Below are 16,901 nucleotides of genomic sequence, written 5' to 3'. Positions count from 1 at the left end.
GCCATTGCAAAGACCAATTGCGGAGGGAGGGGTAAATTTTCCCAACTTTTATAGGTTTCATCAAGCCTATATTTTACGTCAAGGTATGTATTGGATCCTCCCAGAGCCCACTGACAATATTCCAGATTGGTTCTGGCTAGAATGGAGACTTATGTTTCCTTTACGTCTTAGTCATGTAGTTAGTATCAAAATGCCAAGGCTATACAAAGAACATAAAATATTCATGGATACATGGAAAACTTTAAGATACATAAGTAATCTAACTCCTATTCCAATTAGTAAATCAACAACTCAAACGATTTGGTTAAACCCCAAGATCAAAATAGGCGGTTTCAAAATAATCTGGAAAAACTGGATGACAGCAGGTATTCGTATTTTAGATGATATAATAAAAAATGGTAAAATGCTGGAGTTTTCACAATTGCAACATAAATTTGATCTTAATAAAACACAATATTTTAGATGGTTGCAATTGAAGCAATCCATTCAGGTAGGGTTCCCTGAATGGAAAAATCTTACTAATTATCACAGTTTGGAATTCTTGTGTTTCCAGATAAATTCAATAGGACATGAAGCCGCACAGTGGTATAAATTAATATCCGGATATATAAATAAAAAACCAAAAAATGGACTTAGAGACATTTGGAGCATTGAGATAAAACATCAAATTAATGCATCTCAATGGCCACGACTTTGGTCTTGGAGGTTAAAATGTACGGTGTCAGCATCTATGAGACAAACTTGGTTTTTTCTTTTACATAGAGCTTTATGGACCCCTACATGTTTACATAGAATTGATAGCTCTAAATCTAATAGATGCTGGCACTGTCAGGTTGAAATTGGGACATTAGACCATCTTTTATTCTTTTGTCCATTCATCTTAACATTCTGGAAATCAATCTGGCCCCAAATTAATAGGATGTTAGAAAATCCAGTAGCCTTGACATATGATACTATATTATTTGGAACAACAATGAGAGCAAGAAGTCAAATCTCATCAAGTAATAACAAACTTCTATTTATTTTAACTGGAATAGCAATACAACAAATCACATTCAATTGGAAAAGGCATGACAGGTTAAATTACACTTTCTGGTGGAATTCTGTTTGCCATATATACAAAATGGAACTCACCATAGCAACACAAAAAGGATATATTAATAAATTTCAAAAAATATGGAGACCATTAACAGAATTTTATAAAGAACAATAATTTTCCCATGTTTAGAATTTGATTAGAAGGGAAAGGGGGGAACATATTATTGAATAATATACAATATATAAAAATTTAAATGTATAATATAACTAATGGAATTCTGATTGAAAGGGAGGGGGAGGGATGGGATATTATTATTATAATTAAAAAGAAAAATGTAACTTTAAAATTCTGATATATTAATTGCATCTATTTAAAAAAAAAAGTTTTAAAGAATTTATCAATATGTAAGCTTATCAAGTGTGTATATATAAGTTTATATAAAGAATATGTAATTCACTTGTTGTAACATAAGAAAATGAATAAAAAAATTCAAATGAAAAAATGAGATCCTTGATTTTCGGGTGTTGTATGTTTCCAATCTTTAGGTAGTGTGCCCAATGTGAGACTTGTGGTGATTATAGTATGTATGAGTTGACGGAATATAGGAAAGTATCATTTTAGTATGAGTGGGGGGATTATGTCTGAGTTGGAGCCCTTAGGGTTTAGGAATTGAATTGTGCATTTGATGTCGGCTGTTGATGGAGTAATAATAATAATAATAATAATAACTTTATTCTTCTATACCGCCATAGTCGTAGAGAAAGATGAGTATTTTGAAAATGGTAGCTTAGTAAATTCTTGTGTTTGGGAGTTGTTTATGGGAGAATTTTGTATGAGTTGTTTATGTTTTTTATTTTATCAGAGAAAAGTTTTGCTAATTCTTGGGCTGTGGGTTTATTTTTATTTATTTATTCATTTTTCTATACCGTTCTCCCAGGAGAGCTCAGAACGATTTTACATGAATTTAATCAGGTACTTAAGCATTTTTCCGTGTCTGTCCCGATGGACTCACAATCTATCTAGTGTACCTGGGGCAATGGAGGGATTAAGTGACTTGCCCAGGGTCACAAGGAGCAGCATAGGTTTGAACCCACAACCCCAGGGTGCTGAAGCTGTAGCTTTAACCACTGCGCCACACTCTCCCCCAATGATGGATTTTCTTGTGTGTTAGAGATTAAGGATTTTACTATGAAATAAAGCACTGAATAATTTTTAGCTTTTGTTATACTCTTGGTAAAGTAGTTCTTTTTTGCTTGATTTATCTTGGATTTATAGAAACTGGCTTGTTCTTTATAGTTATTTAAGGTAGAAAGGGTTCTGTCATGTCGCCATTTTCTTTTAAATGATCTCAATTGTTTTTTAATGAGTGTTCCGGTGTATACCAGGGGTTTTTTTACTCGGCGAGGATTAATATTGCGAGTCGTAAGCAGTGTTCCCTCTAAGCGGGCGGGTGTTGTGAGCAAACTTTTTTCACCGTGAGCCAAAAATATCGGGCGCCAGCAAGTTATGAGCCAACTCGCCCGATTCTCCTCTCGCCGCCCTGCCATCTGCCGTACGCCTCTTCCGATCGTGCGCTGTGACGAGAAACGTGTGCGCTGCGATGTAATATTTTGTGCGCCAGCGCACGCCAGCGCAGCTTAGCGGGAACACTGGTTCAAATGGTTTTATTTATTTCCCCAAATTTATTTTTGTTATATGCATTGAAAATATTTGATATTGCGTTTAAATCAAAATCTCAATAAACTTGAAACGAGTGCCCGTGAGATTGTGGGAGGGTTAAATACTCAAAACTTAGAAGTTTTTGCTACGCCAGCTTTCTGGTATCTTTACATACAGTGGCGTACCTAGCATATGTAACATCCGGGGCCCATCATTTTTTGGCACCCCCCCCCATCTGTAAGAAAAACATGATTTTTAGTAACAAACCACACGTTCCCCCTCCATGCTCTCACATCTCCCCCTTCCTTTTCCCTTAGACTGGCATACCTTCCTCCTATGCTCCAAGCCCTGGCATCTCCTTTAATTCCCTCCCTCATCTTCCTTCTCCCTCCAGCTGGGTACCGCAACACTCTTCCATGCAGCTCTGCACTTCCCCACAATTGCCATGCTTCGGTTCCTCTTCTTCCTTCCTTCCTCCCCCCCCCCGCGGGACCCTGCGGCACCATCAACTCTTACTCCCTCTAATGTCGGCCCTGCAGCTCCAGACTTCCTCGCACCTTCTCCCCTCCCCCTTTGGATCGCTATTATTTTAAATGTTATAGCCGCGGAGCTGTATCCATCAGTGGAGATGTCTAACCTCGGCCTGTCCCGGAACTCTTACTGCAGCAGCCGCCCGTCTAGGCAGGAACAGGAAGTCACTGTTGCAGTAAGAGTTCCGGGGCAGGCCGAGGTTAGACATCTCCACTGATGGATACAGCTCCGCGGCTATAACATTTAAAATAATAGCGATCCAAAGGGGGAGGGGAGAAGGTGCGAGGAAGTCTGGAGCTGCAGGGCCGACATTAGAGGGAGTAAGAGTTGATGGTGCCGCAGGGTCCCGCGGGGGGGGGGGGGGAAGGAAGGAAGGAAGAAGAGGAACCGAAGCATGGCAATTGTGGGGAAGTGCAATCCCCCCAATGCGTCCCCTTACCTTACCTCCCCTTACCTTTGCGACGCGTGTGTGCGCTGTGAAGAGAAACTTTGCGCTGCGATGTAATATTTTGTGCGCGCGCGCAGGCCAACGCACCTTAGCGGGAACACTGGTCGTAAGCAGTGCGAGTCATAAGTGGTGCTAGGGTTTCTAAGAGTTTGAATCCTGTTAAGTTGTTCCTCTATGGGGAATTGTAAGTTCTTTATTTCTAGTTGAAATTAGAGGAGATGGATGTTGTATCTAATTTCAAGAGGTCTCGGTAAGCGATTGTCTTGGGTTTTTGTTGTTTGACGGCCGATGGGGTGTGGTAAGGAAATGTTTAATGCGTGGTCCGACCATGGTACCGTTTTATTTGAGTTTAGAAAAGTAGTATTTTTAAGGAAGTTGTGATAAGGGCCATATCAAGGATATGGCCTGCGGTATGTGTTGGCTTAGTTAAAAGAGGTATCAGATTAAGGTCAGTTGAGAGAGTTAATAATTTGGCTGTAAAACTGTTGCTTTGGTCGTCGAAGTGGATATTAAAGTCTCCTAATATAATAGGGTTAGTGGTGGTAGTGAAAAATCAAATATGATAGACTGTTATCGCGACTGATTGGCGGGAGGCGATAGAGTAAAAGTAAGTCAATGTGTGGATTGGTGGTTATTTTAAGTTGAAGCTATTCTATGTGGTATTTTTGGTTGTTTTTAAATTGGATCAGAAGATTATAACCAGACTGCCTCCTTTTTTTGCCGAATGATGATTAAAGTGAAAGTTAAATCCTGCGGGGCAGACATAGTTTAAATATGGTTCTTCTCCTTCCAACAACCATGTTTCTATATAGTATATGAGGTGGTGGCTTGTTTTAAATGATTGAGTGTTGACTAGGCCAATATTAAGAGTATTGATGGTAGGACTGATTGAGAAATCTTTTTTGAAGTTTTCCTGGACATTTATGATTTGTGGCGACCTGGTTTGATTGGGGTTAGATAAAGTTCTTTGTGTGGGCGGCCGATGCCCACAAGTTTAGATTTTGCATAATAGTGTGTGTTGAGAGAAGAAGAAGATAAAAGATGAGTAACACGGAGGTCAGGTCTTTGGAATTTTTAAGTGGAAGTATTATGCTGTGTGTGCACAAAAGACCATTACCTGCTCCTTAAGTGCACACCTTTGCAACATGCACTGCAAGAGTCTTAGCTTTAAATAGAACAAGGTCTTGGTGGGTGGGGTCTGCAGTGCCGCCGCTTTGTGGCGGTGGATCAAAGAGACTCTGAAAGAAGAAAGCACAGACAGGGTAAAGACACAGACTCATAAAATTTAGCATCCAGTAAAACTTGTGCAGTGGATCGGTGTTAGGAATGATCAGAAAAGGAATGGTAAACAAAGATGAAAATGTTATAATGCCCTTGTATCGCTCTATGTTACGGCAACACCTCAAATACTGTGGGCCGTTCTGGTCGTTGTATCTCAAAAAAGATATAGTAGAATTAGAAAAAGTGCAGAGGAGGGCAACAAAAATGATAAAAAGGATGGGATGGCTCTTCAGCTTGGAGAAAAGACGGCTCGGGGTGATAAGATAGAGGTCTATAAAATAATGAGTGGAGTGGAAAGGGTAGATGTAAATATTAGGACTAGGGGACATGGGATGAAGCTACTAAGTAGTAGATTTAAAACAAATCAGAGAAAATATTTCTTCATACGTGTAATTAAACTCTGGAATTTGTTGCTGGAGAATGTGGTGAAATCAGTTAGCTTAGCGGGGTTTAAAAAAGGTTTGCCTAATTTCCTAAAAGAGATGTCCATAGGCTATTATTGAGATGGCTTTGGAAAATCCACTGCTTATTCTTTGGATAAGAAACATAGAATCTATTTTACTACTTGGGATCTAGCTAGGTACTTGGGACCTGGGTTGGCCACTGTTGAAAACAGGATACTGGGCTTGATGGTCCTTCAGTCTGTCCCAGTATGCAGTTCTTATGTTCTTTTATTACTTCCTGATCCTGTTCACATGGGCGGACCCCTCCCAAAACCACCCATTGGGCTGGGAATTCCAACCCTCCTTAGTTTAGTGACCCCCCCCTTGAAAATCCTTCCTCCCACCACCCAAGGCAGAGACATTTTCAGGGGGGGTGTCACATAACACTGAGTGCTGTCTGCTCTTTTGGACTCCCCATACCAGATAAACAATCCTTTTAATATTGTGTTCCACCTGCCTACCTGCCCAAAATAAACCCAGCCTGATCCCTATCTACTAGTGCTGCCCGATTCAGGAAAAAAAATTTTGATTCGATTCAGCCTATTGAATTGGTTTTTCGATTCAATTCGATTCGATTTTCCTGCCCAGTTGGGTGTTTGTTTTTTTTCAAACACCCTGGTGGGTTTATATTACAGCCTCTTCACCCCCTTTGCCTTCTCCTAACCACACTGGCGCTGTGGTGTAAACAAAATAAACAAACAAAAAAGACTTTTCCTCTCTCTGTTAAATCCTAGCTCATGTTTGCGGTCTAACACCAGCTCTGGCAGGATACATGTTTCAAATCTGGCATATTGTAATCACAAAACAGAAAATAAAATTAGTTTTTCTACCTTTTATGTTGTCTAGTCATTATTCAAATTTTGTTGGTCTCAGGCTCTGGTTGTCTTCTGATAACTTGCTTGCCAGGATCTCCTTCTTTCTTCTTTCTCCCTGCTAACCATCCATCTTCCATCTCTGTCCTCCCCTTCTGTTTCTCTTCCCTCCCCAGGAGGTCTGGCATCTTTCCTTTTTTTCGATTCCCTCCACAGATCCACTTTTTCTTAACTACCCTTTCATCCAGCATCTCTCCTTCCTTCCCCACCACCCCAGGGTCTACCATTTCTCCCTTTCTTTTCCCAACTACCCTCGTATCCAGTATCTCTATTCCCCCCTCCACACCATCCCTTGCATCCAACTTCTTTCCCTTTCTGTTCCTTCTCTCCCTAAATCCCATTGTCCATCATCTCTCTCCCTCGCTCCCTCTCCTCTATTTTCAGACCCATTTCTTCCTCCCCAAAGTCCAGCATATGCACATCTCTTTGAACCCCCCCTTCCCTCCCTCTGTGTACTTCTATACCAGGGCCCCCCTCCCTTGAAGGTCTGTCCCCCCTTTGAAGGCCTGCCTCCCACCTTGAAGGCTTTCCCCCCCTTGAAGACCCACCCCACCCCTGAAGGCCTGCCTGTCCCCCCTTGAAGACCTGTCCCCCTTTGAAGGCCTGCCTCCCCTTCTTGAAGGCTTGTCCCCCTCTTGAAGGCCTATCCCCCCCCCCTTTAAAGCCTATCTCACCCCTGAAGGCCTGCCTGTCCCCCCTAAAGGCCTGTACCTCCTTGAAGACCTGCCTGACCCCTTGAAGGCCTATCCCACCCCTGAAAGCCAGTCCACCCCCCTTTGAAGGCCTGCCTGCCTGCCTGTTCCCACCCCGAAGGACTGTTCACTCACCCCCTCCCCTGGCGTCCGGCTTCCACCCCCCTAACCTTCTGCTTCCCCCCTGGCCTCCCCGCACTGTTTACCTTCCAGCCGTAACAGCCTGCAAATAAGAACGCGGTGTTAGCGATATTAGTACCGCTTCGAAGATGGTTCCTCCGTCGCGGTCCCGCCCCTTCTCTGACACAGAGGAGGGGCGGGACCGCGACAGAGGAACCAGCTCTGAAGTGGTACTAAGATTGCTAACACCACAATCTTGCTTGCAGGCTGTTTCGGCTGGAAGGTAAACAGTGCGGGGAGGCCCTGGGGAGCGGAAGGCCGAGGGGGTGGGAGCCGGAAGCCGGACGCTGGACTCCGGGGGGGGGAGGGGGTAGCCGCCAGCAGCACTTTCCGACTGACACCCCCCTCGCCTTCTAAAGCAGGTGCGGCAGCTGCCGCTCTTGCTTTAGGGGGCGAGGGGAGAGGGTCAGGCGTATCGGGAAGCCATTTTTTTTTGTTTTGAACCGATTCAAATCGTGAATCGGGCAGCACTATTACCTACTACTTGTAGGAGACACAGGAATAACTGCCGCACTCAAATCTTCTCTAGTCTAGGATGTTAATGTCAACATTAGCAAAGATTGTATTTGTTACAATAACTATTTGTACAATATAAATCAAAACTTTTAGAACTAGCAATAGTCTTGAATGCATGCTTCCTCACTGCAGCAGCCATGATTGCACACACCAGACCCTCAAATGTTATCACAAGCTTGCCATTCATCTGTAACTGGATAATAGGTGCAGTAAGTTGAAAGTCTGAGAAAAATATAAGATTTTAAACCTTCCGTTGATGGATGTATAAACCTATTCATTCTGGACTGGTCTGGTAGGACTAAAGGAAACAAAATTTTGAGGTAATTTTTCCTTTCATGCTGCTTGCATGGATTATAACAATATAGAGGATGCTGAAAAGGCAAAGGACTGAGATGACAGTAGCAGCATTAGTAGATATGGGGGATGGAGAAAGCAGCAACACCAGGTCCTCAGTAGGTGAGGAGATGCAGAACTAATAGGACTTATTGGAGGTAATGAGGGAGACTGAGGTGACGGGGAAATTGCTGGAGGGAGAAAGACTGCTGTGGAGGGGGAGAGAGAGAAACTGGAGAGAAGTAGCGAGGGGTGGGGTAGGGAGAGAGCAAGACAAAGAGACAGAGAGCTAATAGGAACAGGGAGTGGGGAGGATGAATTGAGGATCCCTGAAGTCTGGAGGTAAATAAGGGTTCCACATAACCAACCTCTGGAATATAACAATCTCTGAAGAATGTGTGTACACACAAATTCATGTTTCTCTCTTTTTTTTTTTTTAAGGATAAAGAACCAAGATCATGGGACTTTCCTTCTGCTCTTGTTTTTACCAGAATGGATAGTTTTTTTAATAGGTTAAAGACTATAAAGGTAAGCATTATCTGATTTTTAAAATTCCTTGTGAAAAATGAGTTATCAGCATAACAGTGGAAAGCTGACACTTTTTGTGGAGTCATTATGGCATTCCTTCCATCCCTTAAGTTAGGCGCCTGACTTAAGTGGAAAATACTGTTTAAAAACAAAAATCCTCCTGCACTGTGGCTATGGAGGAGCTTTACGACGCCTAACACCAGAAGTGGCATTAGGGCATCATAAAGCGCCTCTTTAGCTGCGATTAGATGACAGAAATGTAGGCCTTGAAAACCCTGACCTACCTTTCACGAAGCTGCCATTGCGTGATTGGCACGTGATCGGCAGCTGTTTATTATTTCATTTGTTAATTTCATTCATTTTCTGTCTCATTGTCCCCAAAGAGCTCAGAACGGGTTACAGGTTGAACATGCATAAAAGACAGTTAACAGATTATGATTTGCCATAAATGATAAAAAGTTTTTTTATCCTAATTTGTTATATATGTGGAGGGGCATAATCAAAAGATGCGTCTAAGTCCATTTTGGGCCTAAGTCACTAGTCACCCAAAGTCGGACATGGGAAAAGGTCCATTTTCGAAAAATACATCCAACATATTTTTTTTCCGAAAATCGCCTAACTGTACGTCCAGCTCTCTGATCGTCCAGACCGCTAAGTCGTCCATCTTTATACTCAATTTTCGTCCCAAAATTTGTTCAAGTCAAAAATGCCTAGAAAAAGACCTTTTGGATGTGGGCAGGATCAGTAAAATGATGGACTGGACACCCAAACATTGCACCAGAGTAGTGGGGTTCCTTACAGGGCACTGCTGTGAACTTCACAAAAAGGGTGCCACAAACACATGTATGTAAATTCTTGTTTTGTTTTGTTTTTAATTGTATTTATTGTATAAATTGTTAGTTTTATAATATCTTATATGTTATTTCCTATTTTAGTATTATGTTTATTCATATGTTACTTTTATACATTGTAATTCGCTTAGAAATAATTTTAATTAAGCGATTAATCAAATATAAATAAAACTTGAAACTTGAAACATACACATCTCACCACAACAACCTTCAAGTTTTATTAAAAATTTGATGTACCGCAATATCATAAATTCAAAGCGATTTACAATTAAAAACAGGGTCTTAGTTATTAACTACAACAAACCCAAACATTACGAACTGATACATAGGGGAAGTAGGGAGAATTACAATAAGCATAGTAAAGGAAACATAAAAGGTAAATACAAAGGGAAGGTAAAAAATTTTTAAAGTGTTAATAAGAATTAAAAGAGAACATTGAGTTGTTGGTTTTTTGGTTTTTTTTAAATTTCTTGAAACCTAAGACAGAGGAGTCGTGAGTTTCTGCAGAGGTCGGGGTCAAAAGAGAATCCAACATTAGATCTCGGAGGCATCTTTATACAACCAGCATTTTAACAGTCCTTTAAATTTACTTAGTGATTTTTCTTCCTTAATAAATGATGGTAAGGAGTTCCATATTCTGGGCGATGTAACCACAAAGATCGTATCGTGTCTTGTATTTATTATGCTGAGCGATAGAATTACTAGCAGGTTTTTATCCTCTGATCTCAAACTTCTAGTAGGAATATATGGAACAATGTACCTTTCTAGGAATGATGGGGCTTTAGTTGTTAATATTTTGAATGTTAAAAGTGCTATTTTATAGGAGATTCTGTGAACAATAGGAATCCAATGAGCTTCTTTAAGAAGAGGAGTCACGTGATCAAATTTTTCCCTATTTGTTATAATTTTTTTTTGTACAGATTGCAATATAGGATCAATCAATACACAAAACAATGCAATACATACTAAAGAAAATTTTTATCCCATAATCGCTCTAGTCTCCAATATATGAGATTCAAAATGTAGATAGTGGAATAATCAAAAAAGGATATTCGTTAACTAAGGATAACATGACTGATCAGGTTGATATCTAGTTGGAATAATCACCTCTTATAAACTCTATTTAGGGCTTTAAAGTAGTAGCTTTGTCCTTCTCCAATCGTGACAATGAAAGGAAAGTAGTCAATTGGAAAGGTTCAAAGAAGAAAACAACGAAAAAAACTGCAGATTATGTACAAGATGCAGGCGTAGTTTATTAATAAATGCAGTAACATGTACAACCTTATGGCCAACCAAGGGACCTGACACGGTCCGTGTTTTTGCCTCCTTAGTTTCAGCCTAGTCCAAGCCTCATTTTCATTTCACTATTCCTTTGCTCACTTGTCAAGCATTCCTATATAGTTTTTAGTTTTTTAGTTTTATTAGGATTTTATATACCGCCTATCAAGGTTATCTAAGCGGTTTTACAATCAGGTACTCAAGCATTTTCCTTATCTGTCCCGGTGGGCTCACTATCTAACATATATATGCACATTAACCAATCGGCTACATCCACGTTTTTGAGTGCATCAACCAATTGGCTACGCCCACATTTCGGGCAGATCTCTATTTCAGCCTGCAGCCCACAGTGGAGTAACCTTTTTTTGCCACTGCGCAAGACTTATTTGACCCCATTTGATCGTTATTGGCGTGTGGTAAGTAGATTCTTTCCCTTTGTTACATTTGGGATCCACGACCAATTAATTCACTCTGTTTGTTTCATTTTTTATGCTTGTGATAGTCACGGGTTTAGAGATGATTTTGATTATTGTATTACGTGCATTACTCTCCCTTTTTAAAATATATTTCCCCATATCAGTCTTTTTTCATTTACTATCATAGCCGTAATGTTACGTAATGCTTTTTGGACACTATGTTGCAGATAGATTTGGGATTCACGAACATTTCATTCACCCTGTTTGTTTTATTTTTCATTTTTTATGCTTGTCATTGTCATATGTTTAGGGATGATTTTATTCATTGTATCACGTGCATTACTCTCCCTTTTTTATATTCCCCATATCAGTCTTTATTTTTATTTATTATCATAGCCGTAATGTTACGTAATCCTTTTTGGACACAGTGTTGCAGATACATTCTTGTTCCCTATTTCTAACACTTGTAAATGCGTTGCTCAATACGTTCATAGCTGTCCCTATGGAACTTTTAACTTTATGTCTGCACTGTAGGTTTGAGCACATTATTTCATTTTTCATTTTAACGCAGTTTGGCCTACTTATTTGCTATTAGTTACTATCTTTGGGCACTCAGTCGTCGGTTTTCCTTATGATTCTGTAGTGGTCACCCTCTCACATTGAACTAATGGTACATCAACCTAACTGCCCATGGCAAGCAACGGGTTTAAGTTTTAGCAAACAACATTTTATAGGTTTTTTGTTTCCTTAATATATTTTTTTAATATTGTTTTTAACATAATTACTTACAATTGTTATTTAATAAAGTCTTTTAATAATCTTTTGACATTACCACACGATAATGTATTTTAATATTCTTTTTTTAAAAAAAATCTTTATTCATTTTATTTTCAACATCAAGGCCCAGATTCTCTAAAAGTGCGTCCCGATTTTAGGCAGCTGTAGACGTCCTACAGCTGTCTAATCAGCCAATCGGGATGCACGTTTTTAAAAAAAAAAATGCTCCCCAGGCAGGCCTGAAGGCACCTCCGGGAGCCTAGGGAGACCCGCAAGATGCCTAAGCTCGTCTAAGGGCCTTAGGCGGGCCTTAGGCTGAACCTAGGCGGCCCTACGCGTCTCCCTAGCAGATGAGAAGCTTAAAAATGTAGGCCAGCAAAATGCTGGTCTACATTGTAAGTAAACGCGGCCGCTATACTTATCGCAGCAAGTGATCTCTCTGCCGCTATAAGTATAGCGGGCCGTGGCACCTGACCGATCACTGGCAGGAGGGTGCCCAAACCCTCCTGCCCGAAGACGCACCCCCCTCCCCGACACTACCGACCGCCACTTAATCTAATTGGCTTAATCTGATTGGCCAATCAGACCTTAGACTTAGTAGGGATGGGCGGACCCGCTATTCCTAAGGCCAGGCTTCTAGAGCCTGGGCCAATCAGGCCTTAGGCTTCGGCGGGATGGGCCGGGAAGGGGCAGGCCCGCCTCATTTTGACGAGGCGTGCCTGCTTGCTCGACGTGCAAGACCCATCTGTAAGAACAGGTTTGGTGGAGTGGGGGTTGTTAGCGCCGGGGGGGGGGGTGCGTCTTCGGGCAGGAGGGATTGGGCACCCTCCTGCCAGCGACCGATATTTTCGGGGGGGGGGAGATCGGTAATGTCGGGGGGGGGGGCGATCGGTAGTGTCGGGGGGGCGGTCGGTAGTGTCGGGGAGGGGGGTGCGTCTTCGGGCAGGAGGGTTTGGGCACCCTCCTGCCAGTGATCGGTCAGGGGGCCACGGCCCGCTATACTTATAGCGGTAGAGAGATCCCTTGCCGCGATAAGTGTAGCGGGCCGTGTCTAATCTAACCCGATTCTCTAACCCGCATCTGTAACATGGACGCCGGTTACAGAATCGGGGTTTAGTTTAGGCCGATTCTGAATAGGACGCCTCTCCCGGGCGTCCTATACAGAATCAGGGCCTAGGTGTCTTGCGGGCCTCGCCTTCAATATAGGCGGCCTGCCTGGGGAGCATTTTTTTTTAGAAAAACGTGCATCCCGATTGGCTGATTAGACAGCTGTAGGACGCCTACAGCTGCCTAAAATCGGGACGCACTTTTAGAGAATCTGGGCCCAAGTGTACAAAAATTTCAACAATAAAATATCACATCACTTGAATATTTCGATAATTATTAAAATGAGCTTTATCCCCCCTCCCACCTATTTCATTTTATATCCCATATGTTAAAATATACAATAATAATATCCAATTTTTAATATTAAAGTATCCTAACCCACCCTCCCCCCTTTCTTCCATTAATATCCCATAAGGAAAAGAAACAAGTAATCATTAATCATTATAATATCTTATTAATGGCCCCCACACATCCTTAAACTTATTAAAATAACCATTTTGTACTGCAAGCAGTCTTTCCATTTTATATTCCATTCCATTACATTACATTAGGGATTTCTATTCCGCCATTACCTTGCGGTTCAAGGCGGATTACAAAAGGTTAATTTAAAAACAGAGTTACAATGATTAGCTAGAGAGGTAGGTTGTAGATCTTATAGACATTTAGCGGGTTGTTGAGGGTGAGGTGGTTTGTAGTAGAGTTGATAGGTGGTCAAAGTGGAGGTTCTTTTGTTATTAATTAGTGCAGTAATGGGTAGATCGAGCGTCAGTTTTAGTGTTACTAAGAGGTCGTGATGTTATTGCTGCTTCAGGAATTTCTTGAAAAGTGTGGTCTTTATTTCCTTTCTGAATGTCCTATAGTCTGGGGTGGTCATCAGAAGGTTGGAGATTTGGTTGTCCAGTCTGGCATACTGAATTCTACCAGAAACTATAATTTAATCTAGAACAATTCTTCCAATTATACGTTATCTGTTGGATAGCCACTCCCGTAAGGATCATCAAAAGCTTATTGTTAGCAGCAGAAATTTGACACTTAGCCCTCATACTCATTCCAAATAAAACCGTATCATAAAGATAATGCCACATGATTTTCCATCATAAGATTAACTTGGTCCCAAATTGAATACCAAAAGGACACTGAAATAATAGATGATCTAAAGTTCCAATTTCAATATGACAATGCCAACATCTATTAGACTTAGAGCAATCCAATTTTTGTAAATGAACAGGGGTCCAGAATGCTCTATGCAACAGGAAAAACCATGTTTGCCTCATAGATGCAGACACTGTACATTTCATTCTCCAACACCAAATACGTGGCCATTGAGACGCATTAATCTGATGCTTAATCTCTATGCTCCAAATATCCCTAAGTCCATTTTTGGGTTTTTTATTCATATAATTAGATAATACTTTATACCACTGTGCGGCCTGGTGTCCCAGAAAGTCTGCCTGAAAACATAGGAATTCTAAACTAAATTGATTATTTAAAGATTTCCATTCAGGGAACCCTGCCTGAATAGCCTGCTTCAATTGCAACCATTTATAACTGTTTTTTATCAAGACCATATTTATATTGCAATTGTGAAAAATCAAGCAGCTTACCATTAGAAATAACATCATTTAAGGAACGTATATCTGCTTTAATCCAATCTTTCCAGACAATCTTAAAACCGCCTATTTGAATCTTGGAGTTTACCCAAATAGTTTGATATGTAGATTTTCCAATAGGAACAGGAGTAAATTTATCAACAAATCTTATAGTTTTCCAAGTGTCCATTAATATTCCATTATCTTTACGTATTCTAAGTATTTTGATACTAAGAAGAAGACCAAGTCTAAGTGGAAACGTGAGCGATCTTTCAATCCATAACCAGTCCGGAAGCTGTTCCAAAAGCTCTGGGAGGACCCAATACATACCTTGGCAGTGTTCTCCCCAGAAATCTTTTCCAACCGGGTGGCATGAAAAAGTAGCTGGGCGGGGAAATTTGGTAGTGGGGAAAATTAAATGTATACTATTTTTATTAGTTAATTATTATTATTTTCCAATGCTCGATATGACTTCCTTTTTTAAGGTTTGACACTTGTGCCAGAACATTTTTACTAAATTTAAGAAGAATCCAATTCTAGAAGTGAATAATTACATATTCACCCTCTTTCAAATAGTATAGAGGTTTAAAAAAGGGAAATGCGTTAATGAAGTCATTAGGTTCAATCTAACCATTTATTTCTGCATCAATTTAAACAACTAAAAAAAAAAAAGATAAATATAGCTGATCCAGTCATACAAGAAATGGCTGTACAACACCTCTAATAATGTTTTGATCACTAGGTTCCTTCCTGAGGTCTCACTGAGGATATGAAATAGATGCTATCCCCACTTCCAGACCTCTTCTACATAATTTATGGAGACGTGTTACTGAGCCTTGAAGGGCACCTGTGTGATTGATCTTTATCTGCTTCTTTTTTATTTTGCTATAGTGCAAAGTAAGAGCTAGGGTAAAACAGTATAGGTAAAGATGCAGGTAATAATTAGCAATGTATTAAAAATATTTTTTTTTAAATTTGCTTATAATGTCATTTGAAAGCTGCTTGATGATAATACAACTTTAATTTAATTCTTTATAATGTGTGTGTGTCTGTGTGTTGGGTGGGACAACACCTACGTCAACAGTAAAGTTAGAATAGGGTCATTAAATCCAGTGGTGTACCTAGTATATATGACAGCCAGTGCTAATCATTTTTTTAACAACCCCCTCCTCTATATAAAAAAAGATATTTTTAGTAATAATCCATGAGTCACACAATAAGGGTGCATCTAGGAAAAGGCAGCATCTTAAACACTGCAGTGAGCACTAGAACATCAACACACGCATTGTAAAACTAAACAAACCAGATCCTACACAGTCAATTGATCCTGTAGTCGATGCTAACAGAAAGCCATGTCCTTTTCGTACACACAGAACACAGATACACCCTCGCCCAATATGGAATAATCACAAACTAAAAATAGAAATATGTAGACAAAAGTTAAACTGAACCAAGAAACCAGACTCTGCATACAATGCAACACCACAGAAACAGTGACACATGTCCCCTAATACTGTGCAAAATATAAAGACAGTAGATGTAAATTTGAAAAAAACTTCTACATAAGTCACCACTTTACAAATTAACAAATAGAAATAAAATAATGAGAAATATGAAAATACCATTTTATTGGACTAATCCATTTTTCAATTAGCTTTCAGAGGCCAAATCTTTCTTCAAGACAATAGTTTACAGCTGTTATGGTATCCTGTCCTGACCTGAGGAAAGGGGTTTATTCCCCCCCCCCCAATTGCCTTATTTCCATTTCCTATTGATAAATTTTAATCAATACAGTTACAATACTACTTGATTCTACGTAAAGCAACAAAAATATTTTTTTTCTACCTTTTGTCGTTTCTGCTTTAGTCATCTTCTCTTCACTCTCTTCTTTTTATTCAGCATTTGTCCTCGCTCCCTTCCATGCAACATCTGTCCTCTCTCTTTGCCCCTTCCACCCAGCCTCTAGAATGAGAGGGAATGGAGGGAATGCGTAGAGGAAGAGATTGTTCCATTCCAGAAGAAAAGCATCTGCCTCAAGGTGATAAGGAGAGTATATCCTGGAGCAGAACTGAGGCAGTTTGTAGTTGTGGGGAGCCACAAAGAGGTCTATCTGAGGGGTTCCCCACTGTGAAAAAATGTGATGAAGAGGCGAGGAATGGAGTGTCCATTCGTGAGGTTGGAGAAGACGACTCAAGTTGCCCGCCAAGCAATTCTTCACCCTTGAATGTAGACAGCTTTGAGGAAGGTGTTGTGGCGGATTGCCCAGTCCCAAACCTTCAGAGCTTCTTGACAAAGGGAGGCAGATCCCGTCCCTCCCTGTTTGTTGACATAATACATGGCAACTTGGTTGTCCGTCCAGAT

General features: G+C 40.6%; 1 protein-coding gene across 1 annotated transcript in view; it reads left to right on the top strand.

The window, feature by feature from the left end:
* The window catches only part of DNAH17 (dynein axonemal heavy chain 17), a 954,442-nt gene that overhangs the window by 117,900 nt on the left and 819,641 nt on the right, over positions 1–16,901 (top strand). Inside the window, exon 10 of the mRNA XM_033960179.1 lies at positions 8,436–8,522. Within this exon, the coding sequence (XP_033816070.1) occupies positions 8,436–8,522 (87 nt within the window). The remainder of the gene's footprint in view (positions 1–8,435; positions 8,523–16,901) is intronic.

This window comes from Geotrypetes seraphini, chromosome 10, assembly GCF_902459505.1.
Source record: "Geotrypetes seraphini chromosome 10, aGeoSer1.1, whole genome shotgun sequence".
NCBI lineage: Eukaryota > Metazoa > Chordata > Amphibia > Gymnophiona > Dermophiidae > Geotrypetes > Geotrypetes seraphini.
Note: the sequence above shows the minus strand (reverse complement) of the source record. Positions and strands in the feature narration are given on the sequence as shown.